General features: G+C 39.5%; 1 protein-coding gene across 1 annotated transcript in view; it reads left to right on the top strand.

The window, feature by feature from the left end:
* Positions 1–12,707, top strand: part of WARS2 (tryptophanyl tRNA synthetase 2, mitochondrial) — a 71,737-nt gene that overhangs the window by 33,431 nt on the left and 25,599 nt on the right. The window contains exon 2 of the mRNA XM_039841336.1: positions 8,684–8,947. Within this exon, the coding sequence (XP_039697270.1) occupies positions 8,684–8,947 (264 nt within the window). The remainder of the gene's footprint in view (positions 1–8,683; positions 8,948–12,707) is intronic.

The raw sequence follows: 12,707 nt of genomic DNA, 5'->3' as shown, positions 1-12,707 counted from the left end.
TATGCTCACCTGCTGCCCCAGGTGTCTTATCTCACACACCTTCATACTCTGCTGACCTTTGTGGCTGCGCAGTGTGATATCAGATGCCTGGAGCCAAAGAGGCCTCTGACCATGCATTAATAAATAGCTATTTCGGGGATTCTGTTACCTTAAAATGTCAATTATAAGCAAGTGAACTTACTTTTTATGTTTTTACAGTCGTGTGTGTGTGTGTGTGTGTGTGTGTGTGTGTGTGTGTTTCTCCTAGCAGGTTGGCAGCTCTGGAGAAGAACTGCGTAGCAGTTGGCTTAGAAAAGCAGTTTTTCAGTCTTGGCTGCACACAAACATCACCTGGGGAGCTTTTAAAAATCCTGATGCTCACGCCAAATCCCAAACTGATTAAGTCAGAATCTCTGAGGATGGGGCCCAGGCATCGGGACTTTTAAAAGCTCCCGGTGATCGCTGTGCAGCCAAGATCGAGAACTGTTGGCTTAGAAGGTATCTTCTCTTTTTCATTTATAGTGTTTTCATCTGGACCTCATTTTATGTAGTTGAAGCAAATTTTAAGAATAGACGTTAGTCTCCCCAAATCCCTTTCAAACTGGGGCGAGCCTCAGAATGACCTGGAAGGCTTGTTAAGGCACAGATTGCATACCTCTTCTCATTTCTTCTTCCAGGACAAGCCGGCTCTTCGGATTTCTGAGTCATTAGGTCTGAGTGGGGACCCAGGAATTTGCCTTTCTAAGTTCCCTGTTCTGGCGATGCTGTTGGTACAGGGAGAGCCTCTGCCCTAATGCCTTCCTTCCATCTCTCTTCTGCTCTTTCTTTCCCAGCAGTGGCGATCAGGGCAGCTGCCTCCGAGGCAGTCCTCACCACATCAGTGTGAGGGAGGCTGATGGATGCTCGAGGAAGCTTTAGCTAATCATACAAACTAACTTTAAACAAATGCGACCCTCTCTTCACACCAGATTGCTCCCCTCTTAGCCCTTGCTACTTCAGAATCAGAGCCACCACTGGGCAGGTTTCTGGTGGCCCAAATGGACCTCGGATTCCGCCTCCCCACAGAAATGATTTTATGAACGGTGTTCAGGTACAGCTGAGACAGTGCCATTAAAACCATTCTTCGGAAATGCCGTGGTCTCAATGAGCTGCTGTGGGCTGCCTTCCTGGACCCTAACCACCATTTAAAGAGCTGAGTTTCTGAGTTTTAGAAAACCAATTTTCAGACAAACTCCTAGAACAGACCTTGTTGAAGAACTACCTGTGACTGAAACATTTGGTTCACTTTGTTTAGTTATTTTGCCCTTTCCATTTGGAGCCAAAGTTGGGTGGGGAGGTGGGGAGGGGCTGTCATTCATTCCACTAATATTTATTAGGTGCTCACAATGTACCTGGCACTGCTATGTACTGGGGACATAAAGATGAAAAAGACAGCCCCTGCCCTAGAGAAGGTCATGTTCTAGGTGGGAAAATATTTACTGAGCAAATAAGAAAATATTTACCGAGTTACCAATGTGATATGTGCAGTAATGAAGAACTGATGAAGGAAGGGTCTGTTCTGCCTGGAGAGAGAGACTGTGTGTGTGCGTGTGTGCGCGTGTGTGTGTGCGCGCGTGTGTGTGCGCGTGCACGTGTTTGCTTAGGAGAAGAGATGCGTTGAAGAGCTTTAGAATCAGGAGAGATCGTTTGGCCTTGAAGACCATGGGGGGTTCCCCAGGCAGAGAAGGGGGTGAAGGGCGTCCAGGATGATGGAACAGTCGGAATGCAGGGGATAACGAGCTATGCAAGAATGGCACGTCACTAGGTCAGCTCTTCTTGTAGGACAATGGAGGGCGACTGGAAAAGGCATTAAGTGGCACACGGAGTTTGAACCTTAACCCGGAAGAGGAAATAAGAAGAGTTACACATAGAACTGAGTCAATGTGTGTGGTATTTGCATTTTTATCTCAGACCTTCTTTTTTAAGAACTTTCTTCTCTTGTATGTTTCTCACTACCCCAAGGAAGACACATTTTTTTTTTTTCGACAAAATGTTAATACTTTGAAAATGCCTTGAATCAAGTGGATTTCACACCTGGGCTCTGGGCAGCCCCTCCAAGGCTGGCTGGGGCAAGACTGCCTGCTAGGCACCCTGCCCCCTCACTAGCTCTTCTGTTATCTATCCACCTACCAAGCTTTCTTCAGACTGTTCTATGTATTGGGCACGTCTAGTCAGAATATTATATTTTGGAAAAGGGTATGTAACTAAAAAAAAACCCAAACGTTTAACACTAGCATAATCTAATCCTCACACATTTAGTAATAGTCCAAGGACTTTGGTATGGGGAGCTGGCCAAAGAATAAGTGTTTTCAGACCATCGGCTGAAGATATGATGTCAGGCAGGCACTGATGTGGATGTGGGACCAGTGACGGTGGTTGGTGGCATGAGCCTTTAGTTGGCCACAAGTGGTAATGATAAAATCATATCTTCCCAGGATGATCTAACACTTGAAGATCAATGTTCAAATTTCCTTATGAGGAAAAACTCTTCTTAAGCATTTCAGATCATTCTTTATACTTTAAAATTTCGTTTCATTGCGTCTTGATCTCTTGCCTATATCTACTATTCCATTCAATATAAAAATAAATTATGCAGCAGCGTTTAAGATTTTTACATCAAGAATTTGACCCTTGCTAGAATCTGCGTTAGCAAGCAGTGCTATCATTAGGTATAAAAAGTATATCTCTATACATATCATGTTATAATTATTTCTGTCATCGTTAGATAATATACTAATTTAGTTTTAATCACTTTTCCAATAAAAATTAAAGGGACTTGCCAGTGTATTCTGTACTTACAGACGACCTTAGCATTTAAACATAGCTTAGTGGCACTGGGGTACAAGTGCCAGAGAATGTCTCTGCCAGCACAGGGTCATCACAAGAAGGAAAATCCATCTGCAAAAGCATTCTATCACCCGATGGAAGGACAGCACAGGGCACGTGGGGAAAAGAGATGCACAGCTCTGAAAATTTGGAAGTGGCTTAAATAAGTTTATAGAAATCTTCTAAAAGTCAAGTGTATCCCTATTAAACTCTCACCAGCCTAATAATATGTTTTAAGTGCTTATCGTCGTCTGTGCCTTTAAGGAAACAGTCTAATGGGTTAGTCGCTCTGAACCCTCCTGTTTTAAAAATAATTTTTCCTGCAGTTTTAATTGTTGGTCTACATGTTTCTTGTTTGAGAGTGATATAAGACCTGCTTTCTCTTACATTGAATTAATATTTACTGTATTGGTTCCCAGGTCTGAGCATCTGGTTTCATTTCTAAGTGGAAACGAACCCATTTTTCTTGGTGCTGAGTCAGTGTTTTCTCAGCAGGCCCAGGGATCTCTGTACTTTCTGGAAGAAGGAGCTGACTGTGGAAGAACAATGCTGAGCTGTGGCCAAAGAAAGCTTCAGAGAAGCACCTGGGTCCTCCTAGCCAGGGCGGAAGTGCTGGTTTTTTTGTTTTTTTTTCTTTATGCTGGGTCTCCTCTGTTTTGGCTCTTAAATCAATAATCGGTAGTAGAGGCGTTTTTGAGAAAATGAAGATATATTCGAGGAGTGTAGCACTGAAATAGGCGGGTAACGTACGTGATAGAATTTAGAAACACTAACAGCCTTTCAGGAGCATCTTAGGCTGCATTTTTCGTTTATACATAATTAGAAGAATAAATAGACTTAAAAAGAGATTTTCGCCGCAATTAGTTGTCAGTGGCGTTGATTACTTTTTTATCACCATCTGTGATAACATGTCATTCATGGAACCGATCGGACATATGGTTGTTCAGCCAAGTTGTTGGTTTACCTTTGACTGTAGTTAAAACAGGTGAATGAACAACCGATGCAAATGGAACTTTGTATAAGAGTCTTGAAATCTTTTGTTGAAGTCCTGGGTTCCCACTGCCATGCCAAACTTGAAAGTGTTTCAAAGCTAGTAAGCAGTCTTCTTTTAACGTATTTTATTCACTGGAGATTAAAGACAGAAGCTCTTTAATTAAACACAAAAGATATCTTTTGCCATAATTAACAGCCTGGGATTTTTCAATTGCTTTTGGGTGCAGTAATGAAAATTAAGATAATTATGACTTTTGCATATTCTCTGTACCTGAAGACGGGAAGAGTTCTGGCTCCATCTGTCAGGTCGATAAATAATGTTCTCCCTTTGATTCGAACAGCCAACCTCTCTTCTGGAATATTTCGGATCCCAGGGCTGAAGCTGCCCATCGGTAATGCCGATTCTGTTACAAAATGAGCCAATGAATGTTCTGATTGGAAGTGGAATTTATTAAGGAAATACACTCGAAATATAAACGAAGCCCTATTTTACAAAAATGCTCCTTTTTTTATCCTCTGCACACAGTGGCGGGACTGCAGGTTGACGCTGCAGGCTTCCCATGAGCGAATGCCTGTGGGCTAGTGTCGAAGCTGTTTTCTTTGTGGTTTGCCTCCTGTCCACTGGGAAGCCTGTATTCCTTTCGTTTTCATTTTTTTCCAACTCCAGTGCTTTTGAACACAGAACCCCCATCCTCCCACCACCCTAACTGCACATTCCAGCCCCGTGATTTCATCGTACCAGGCGTATCTCCCCTGCCATGCCGGCGGGCTGCCTGCTGACTCTTGCAAGGCGGGGAACAGACGGGAACATAAACTCACCACAGAAGAGCAGGATGCTTTCTGTATATTTTTAAGACCAGGAATCCAGTTCTCATTTAGAGGCTGTATTTTTTTTTTAATGGTTCCTCGAACACCAAACAAAACATTTCTTGTTGCTCTTAATTCTTGATCGCGTCATTCCCTCCACATGGACGGATAGAATCACAGAAACTGGAGAATGCAAAAGATTTGTTAGATCGTGTTCAGTCCGTTTCAGCTGCTCACAATTCTTTCTTCCCACAGTCTTCCTCTACGGCTTCTCTCTCCTAGTTTTCTTAAGAATTAGCCTTTCCATTTCTCCTGGGGAAACATTCTTTAGTTTAACCATGGAGGGATTTATGTGGAAATGTTCATATTATTTCAACTCGTTATTCTTAGTCTTCATAACTCTTTATTTTAGCATAAACAGTCCCTCTTCATACTAGCTCAAGTATTTCTGGATGGTATTTTTTTCTCTTTCATTTATTAAGTTCAGAGCTTGTTTTCCTGCTTTGCTTTCTCTTTTCATCAATCAGTCCCTGAAGCCCATTAATCATTTTTTTACCTCACTGAAAGCTCCTTTGCTTATTCCCATATTAGGATCCCAGGGCTGGTTAAGGTCCCAAGTTACTGGACAAAGCCTCACTGATAGGTGCTTTTCTATGCTAACTTTTCTCTTGCCTCATGCTTTCTCTCTCGCTCTCTCGCTCTCTCTCTCTCTCTCTCTCTCTCTCGCTCTCTCTCTCTCTCTCATGCACACACACCTTTCCTTCCCTCCCAGTCTCAGTCTTACTTACAAACTGTTTTTTAAATAATGATTCTAAATTATGCTTTGGAGAGTTAGTAATTTGAAGGCTCTGTGTGTGTGTGTAGTTTTAACTGGTAAGATTATATTTATTCTCAGTTACTTAAAAATATTTTTCATATTCTCAGAGTCACGAATCTTTTAGGTCTCCTGAGTGCTTAGATCAAGTGCAATTCTGAACCATGGAACTATGATGTAACATTCTACTTCAGGGCTATCATCTCAGGAGCAGAGAGGAAAATTAGTAGGTTTGGGGAAAATAGACCATATTTGTAGGATCTGATATTCTTGGGGAAAGAGAAAGACAAAATTTAAGTAGCCCTGGAATTCACATATCTAAAGTAGATTAGCTCTTAGGAGCGAGCTATTGTTAGGTATAAAGATAAGGACTTTTTTAGGTCACTTTTTAAAATTTTCAGCTTTATTGAGGTATAATTGACAAAATTGTAAGATATGAAAAGTGAATATTGTGGTGATTTGATATACATTGTGAAAGGATTCCCTTCATCTAGTTAAATAACACATCCTCCATCTCACATATTTATCTTCTTTTTTTTTAATGAGAACATTTAAGTTCTAGTCACTTAGCAAATTTGAGTTATATAACCGTGTTACCAACTCTGGTCACCATGGTTTGCATTAAATATTCATATGCTACATGATTTCCTGGATCAGAGGACCCAATATTAGAAAGATGTCAGTTCTCCCCAAAGCAATCTATAAACTCAACGTAATCCCAATCATAAACCCCAACAACTTTTTTTTTTTTTCCTCTTGGAACTTGACAAGATGATTGTAAAATGTACTGAGACATGTAAGGGGCCAAGGCTGAGTAAGATACTCTTGAAGAAGAAGAAGGTAGAAAGATTTGTTCCACCAGATCCCAAGATGTATTTAAAAAGGAATTGTGGTATTGACGCAGGGGTAGACAAATAGACCAGTGGACCAATGGGACAGAAGAGAATGACCAGATACAGACCCAAACGTATAGAGATCCTTGATTTATGACAGAAGTCACATTCCAGAACAGTGAAGAAAGACAATCTTTTCGATAAAAGATTGTGGTGCTGGAACATTAGAGATCTAGATGGGAAAAAGAGAAAAGAGCAAAGAAAGAAATTGGATGCCTACCTCACACCATATGCAAAAAACCCCAAACGGATACAGACTTAAGTGTGAAAGATAAAACTTTAAAGCATACACATACCCATGCGTATGCTTTCTATAAGTATATATGTGTGGGTGTATGTGTGTGTGTGTGTGCACATATATCTTCATGACCTCAGGGCATTGAAAGATTTCTTCTATAACATAAAAATCTGTAGTCAAAAATTACGTATTTGGTAAAATAAGGCACATCTCTTTATCAAAAGATAACGTGAAGAAAGATAGTCATGCAATGAGAGAATATATTGAACACACATGTAATCGACAAAATATTAGTATCCAGAACATATAAAAGTTCTTACATCAATAAAAAGACAACCCATTCTCAGAAAAATAGGCAAACTAACTTGAATTGCTCTCCACGAAGAGGAAATAAAAACAGCCAATAACCATAAGAATTCTCAACTTCTTTCATAATCAAAGTAATGCAATTAAACCTTAATAGATTCTACCTCGTATCCACTCAGATTAGCTAAAAAGAGAAATGTCGGCAAAGTGTTGATGAGGGTGTGGAGCAACAGGAATTGATGGTAGAAACTGCAAATTGTTACATACTTAAAAGTAGTTTAGCGCACTGTAGTGCAGTTGAAGAGACATATGCATACTTGATGACTCAGCAAGTCTACTCTAGAGAAATTTGGCACACAGTTATACAAAGATACATGTATTAGAGTGCTCTCTTTTGGCCTGTAACTTTTTTTTCTTTTGTAAATTTTCAAACCTACAGAAAAGTTACAGAATTGAGGCACTGACTGTAATAAAGTCTTAGTAGATGGCAGCTATGCAAAACGTGACAGCTCATGGAAAGAGCATGTGTGAGCAAGTGATACCTGGCTTGAAATCCCAGCTCCATCACTTATTAGCCGTGTGACTGTTATAGGCAACCTATTAATATCTGGGAGTTTCAGTTGTCTCATCTGCAAATTGGATAATAATATGCCTACCATATCGAGTATTATAAGGATTAAATTCATTAATGTATATAAAGCACTGAGCATAAAGACCTGCAACATAATAGGTGTCTGGTAAATTATGGCTGCTATTATTAACATTTTTATTGCTAAAAATTACAATGGCGCATTTTATTTTTTTACAACCTTTTAGTTACAGCACATTTACTATATATATATTTACTTTTGTTTCTTCACTATAGAACGCAAAATCGTTTGAGGGGAAAAATTGCATTTTTTCTCTGTATTATATTTTTTTCATCTCATTTTCTATTATAAGTTTAATATTAGAAAATATAAATGTGGGAAAAAATGACCATGACAAATTTTTTTTTAGAATTTATAAAATTATACAGAATTAAAGACTTTTTTGAAGTCATACAAAACTAAGTATGATTTATCAAAAGTAAAAGGAAAAGATAAATAACTTTATCAAGAAGTAATATTAGACATAGAGTATAGGTTTCCAAATTTCTAGCCCAAGATCCTGCACACTTAATTATGTAATTAATTTCCCTTAAGATATACACCTTGGTATATAAGATTACTGATATATCAGCAATTACTTTTAAAGAAAACTGATTTTAGTAAATGGTAGCCTTTACCCCTAATGCTTCATTGCCTTTACTGCAAAATGAATGAAATCACATGAAAACCCTTGAGGCCCCATTACTCTCCCATGAAATTTGATTCTCTGTCTGAAGTTTTCCTCACTGACTCCCAGATTCAGTCATCTTTTCCTCTTGGGAACACCTTCCTGTCCCCCACTATTTATCTTTCCAAACCGATCAAGGTCATGTTGCCACATAGTACTGTTATTTACCTTTTCATAAACATTTTCCTCTCTCTCCAATTAGATCGCATTCTCTTGGGAATGCAGACTTTTTCTTATGAGACTTTGTATTAAGTTTTTGAACTCAACCCTCCCCCCCATTGTAAATATCAGTTTCTGTTTCTTATAGCACCTAACATCATACTTTGCACAGAGAAGGCATAAAATAAATGCATAAAGATGACAACTGTCAGATTACAGTTTAAAAAAATAGGACTCGCCATTACAGCTATGGTAACTTGGATTCATGGATTCTGCCTCGAAAGCAAATACATTTATTTTCCTGTGTTCCAGAAAGACGCCGTGAAGCGAATATTCTCTGGCATTCAGCCTACGGGGATCCCCCACCTTGGGAATTACCTGGGAGCCATTGAGAGCTGGGTGAGACTGCAGGACGAGCATGACTCCGTGCTGTACAGCATTGCCGACCTGCACTCCGTCACTGTCCCCCAGGACCCAGCCGTCCTGCGGCAGAGCATCTTGGACATGACTGCTGCTCTTCTTGCCTGTGGCATAAACCCCGAGAAGAGCATCCTTTTCCAACAATCTCAGGTCAGTGTCTTAGATTAGAACGAAGAAAACTTTTATTTTCAGATTATTTAAAGAAAAGTTTGAATGGCTTATATAGCTCCTGTTCGTGATTTAAAAAAAAAAAAAAAATGATTCAAGGATGATTTCATCAGATGCGATTGTTTCATTTTGATGTTTTTCTCTGTATTCATATCATTAAGTATTATTTTAATGCGGTAGTATTTTTCAACTTTTCCTCCACTGTACTTAGTAAATTTGTAGTGCTTCATATATCAAAAAGTTGTGTCTCATTAGTACCTCTGGCCCTGGAATTGTCTCCTATACTGGGTTGCATCCAGACTGATGACTTCCTGCCTGATCCCCTGAGGATCAAGGACAGAGTTTGGTTTTACCAAACTCCAACGTTGCTTTATTGAGTATTGTGATTGGAAGGCCTATTGGATAAGTCCCACCGTTCATTCTTTGTATAATAGCTTTTGAGAAGATTTGAGAGAACTAGCTAGGAAGTTGGAAGGCAGCATCCAGTGTTTTGAGTCCAAGCCAGGAAAGGCTTCAGAACAAAGCCAAAATATCTGACTCATATCTTCACTGCGGATGAATCAGCTTACGCTTGGACAGGCAGATAGCCTGGACTAGAGACAAGGCCCTTAAGAGACTCCCTAGCAAAGAAGATGAAAACGTTAATTGGATAACGCCCCCATTATATATCTTCTTTAACCTGTAACAAAGCCCCAGCCAAGGAATGGTATGTTATACATATTTTGGCACATGTTAACATATATACATGTGTGGTGTGTGTTACACATGTGTATATCTCCTTCCTTGATCATAAACATTGATAGTTATTATTTTTGTGTGTTTTTTTATCACCCATGAACTTAATATTCATGCAACCATTTTAAAAAATATATAATAAACGAAAAGAGTTATCTTCACAAAACAAATGCAGTTATCAACGAGTCAAACTTGCCAGCTTGAAGGTCATTTGATAACATATTAGAATCTAATCATTACAATGACCATAAAGGAAATTTACGTCAATTTCCTTCTTTATAGTGGGTCAAGAAGCCTTTACTTACACACAAGACTTCTCCAATGCAATCTTGGACAGATCTAATTGTTGTAAAGTACTTCTTATAGTGAGCAAACACCTACCTCCCTATAATTTCCATCCATCAATTGAGCTTCTGCTCTTCAAATACTTGCAGATGCTTATTTTGTACCATTGTTACCCTACGGGGCCTTCTCTCACAGGTCTTACTTTCTTCAAACTAGTTGTCCCCAGATCTCTCACTTTTTTGGTTGTTCCACCTCAGAAGCACTCTCACCTTCTCTCTGAAAGGAATGCGCCTCTCAGATGTCATGAGACAAGGATTATTTCACCCGCTCACATCCGTCTCCAACATCGTAATGCCAGTCACCATTAGAGTTTTCGAGTCGCCTGATGCATTTTCCAGCACACATCATCTTCACGCCATCCAGGCTGTTTTTGATACAAGCTCTCTTTTGATCCTTACGTGATACCATTTCTAAAAATTGTATTCCCGGTACCTATTTCCATACTTCTTGTAGATGAAAATGCCTCATCTCCCCAAAGTAAGCCCTGGCCAGATTGCTTTTTTAAGTGACTTTTAAAATTAAAGACTTATTTACAACCACATCCAGCCCTTGCACATTGAGCTCATACCCCCAGGAATGATTACTGTATTAAAATATTTTTCCTCCTTCGTAAAGGACTTTTGGCAGTGGCCTCCATCAGCATCTAATATTTGCAGTAATCGAGGTTACTTTGTCGTTCAAAACAGCAGTTGAAGGAGGCACCCACCATACGGGAGCTTTGTGAGAACTCCTTCTTGAACGAGGGATAATAAAATTCACCTTCCCTTTGATTTTTTAGGGTATGTAACGAGCTCATTGGTTCCCTAAGTGGTTGTGGGTCTAGGTCAGAGAGTGGAGGTAACCAGTGCTGCCTCTTTCCTCAGTGGCCTTTGTGCACCTCTAAACTATCTCACTATTCTACCCCTCCCATCCCTGCCTTCAGCTCCCTTAGGCGAATTTTGATCTTTTACGGAGAAGCACTCATCAGCCCACATTCAACGAATTGTCCCCAGGTGTCTATCTGACACCAAGACATGCTTGGTCCGGGCCATTCATTTCTTTACCTGGGGCAACCAACCTTATTCCAACTCAGTGGCCGGACTGGGTATCTTACCAGGTCTTCTTTGCTTTTTAAACTATTTCATAAAGAATATATGTAGAAGAATAGGGAGCATAGCATACTGTACCCCTTTCACTTACTAACATTTTATGATTTGATCTCATCGATGTCGTTTTCTTCATTGAAGTATTTTAAAGCAGATACCACACATCATAGCATTTCATTCCCTAAATATTCCAGTATGCCTCTCCATAAACTAAAGGAAATTTTCTTATATAACCACAATACTGTCAGCACACCTGACAAAGCTAGTGATAATTCTATATTATCATCTAATACCCAGTCCATATTGGAATTATGCTAATTCTCCCAAAATGTCTTTTAAAGTTGTCTTGTTTGAATGATCCAATCAAGGTCCACACATTACATTTGCTCGTGAATCTTAAGTCTCCTTTTTTTATGCCTTTTGATTTGTCAAGCAAGTTTTATTGATCAATAAATTGATTTGATTTATTCATCACATAAAAAAATTCTTCTGCACGTAAAAGAAATTAAGACTTTGATTTTTTTTTATGCTCCCCCTTTTTTTCATGCCTCCGATATGTTTATCGGGTTTTTTTTTTAATTTGCTCTAAAATTAGCTCTTTTGAGCATAAAAATAAGCCTTAATTTTTTGTTGCTTTCTCTTCGCACTAATCTGTCATCTGATATTTAGTGGCTATAAACTACCATCCCACATAGTCGCTAATGTCCCTGACACAGTTATTATTTTAAACACTCGGCTCCTTATTCACAGTGTTCTAACAGGCGAAAGAATCGTCATGGTGTTCATATTTTATATCTTGCAATACCAAAACCAATAATTAACAACAGTTTTTATCACTCTGTGGAGCCTCAAACAGTTGGGGATTGAAAATACTCACTGCATTTTTAGATCTAGAAAAAATACTGAAAGTTATGTCTATTAGAAAACTAATCTTTTTAAATGTGTAAGATTTACCAAGCCTTTTCAAGCATCTGACTTCCCTTTTAATTCTCAAAACAGTGTGTGAGTTAGGCATTACTGTTCTTTCACAGGTTAATCAATTAAGGTATGAAGAGATTAAGTAAATTAGAAAATGAACTTAAAACCATTCTCTGAGAGGCGCCTGGTGCTTAGTCAATGTTTAACAAATACATCTTCTTAACTGGCTACCTGAGGTCATGCAGCTTGTAAGTGCTGAATCCAGGACTCTCTTTGTTTTTTTATTTTCTACCTAAGGCACCACTTTGGGAAGATGCACTCGTGCGAGAGAACCATACTCTGCCCCGACCATAGCTTTGTCTCAGGAGCTGACAGAGGGCCAGCGGAGAGCCAGAGCTGCCCTCCAGGCCCTGGTTACTTCTTGCCTCGACCATTACATCACCCTTGTGGTCCTGCGTCAGCCTCAAAAATTGATAGCCCATTCCCCCCATGGTAGCCATCTTTCTACGTAAAATACATCGACGCCTCTTTCTTTCTCTCAGGGTGAAAATCTAAACTTGGTGCGCAGAAAGCCCATGCACCGGGCCAGTGTTTTTTCCACTCCGTCACCTTTTATCACTGAGGTTGTGTGTGTGTGTGTGTGTGTGTGTGTGTGTGTGTGTGCG

Source organism: Pteropus medius, unplaced genomic scaffold (assembly GCF_902729225.1).
Source record: "Pteropus medius unplaced genomic scaffold, Ma_sr-lr_union100, whole genome shotgun sequence".
Classification (NCBI taxonomy): Eukaryota; Metazoa; Chordata; class Mammalia; order Chiroptera; family Pteropodidae; genus Pteropus; species Pteropus medius.
Note: the sequence above shows the minus strand (reverse complement) of the source record. Positions and strands in the feature narration are given on the sequence as shown.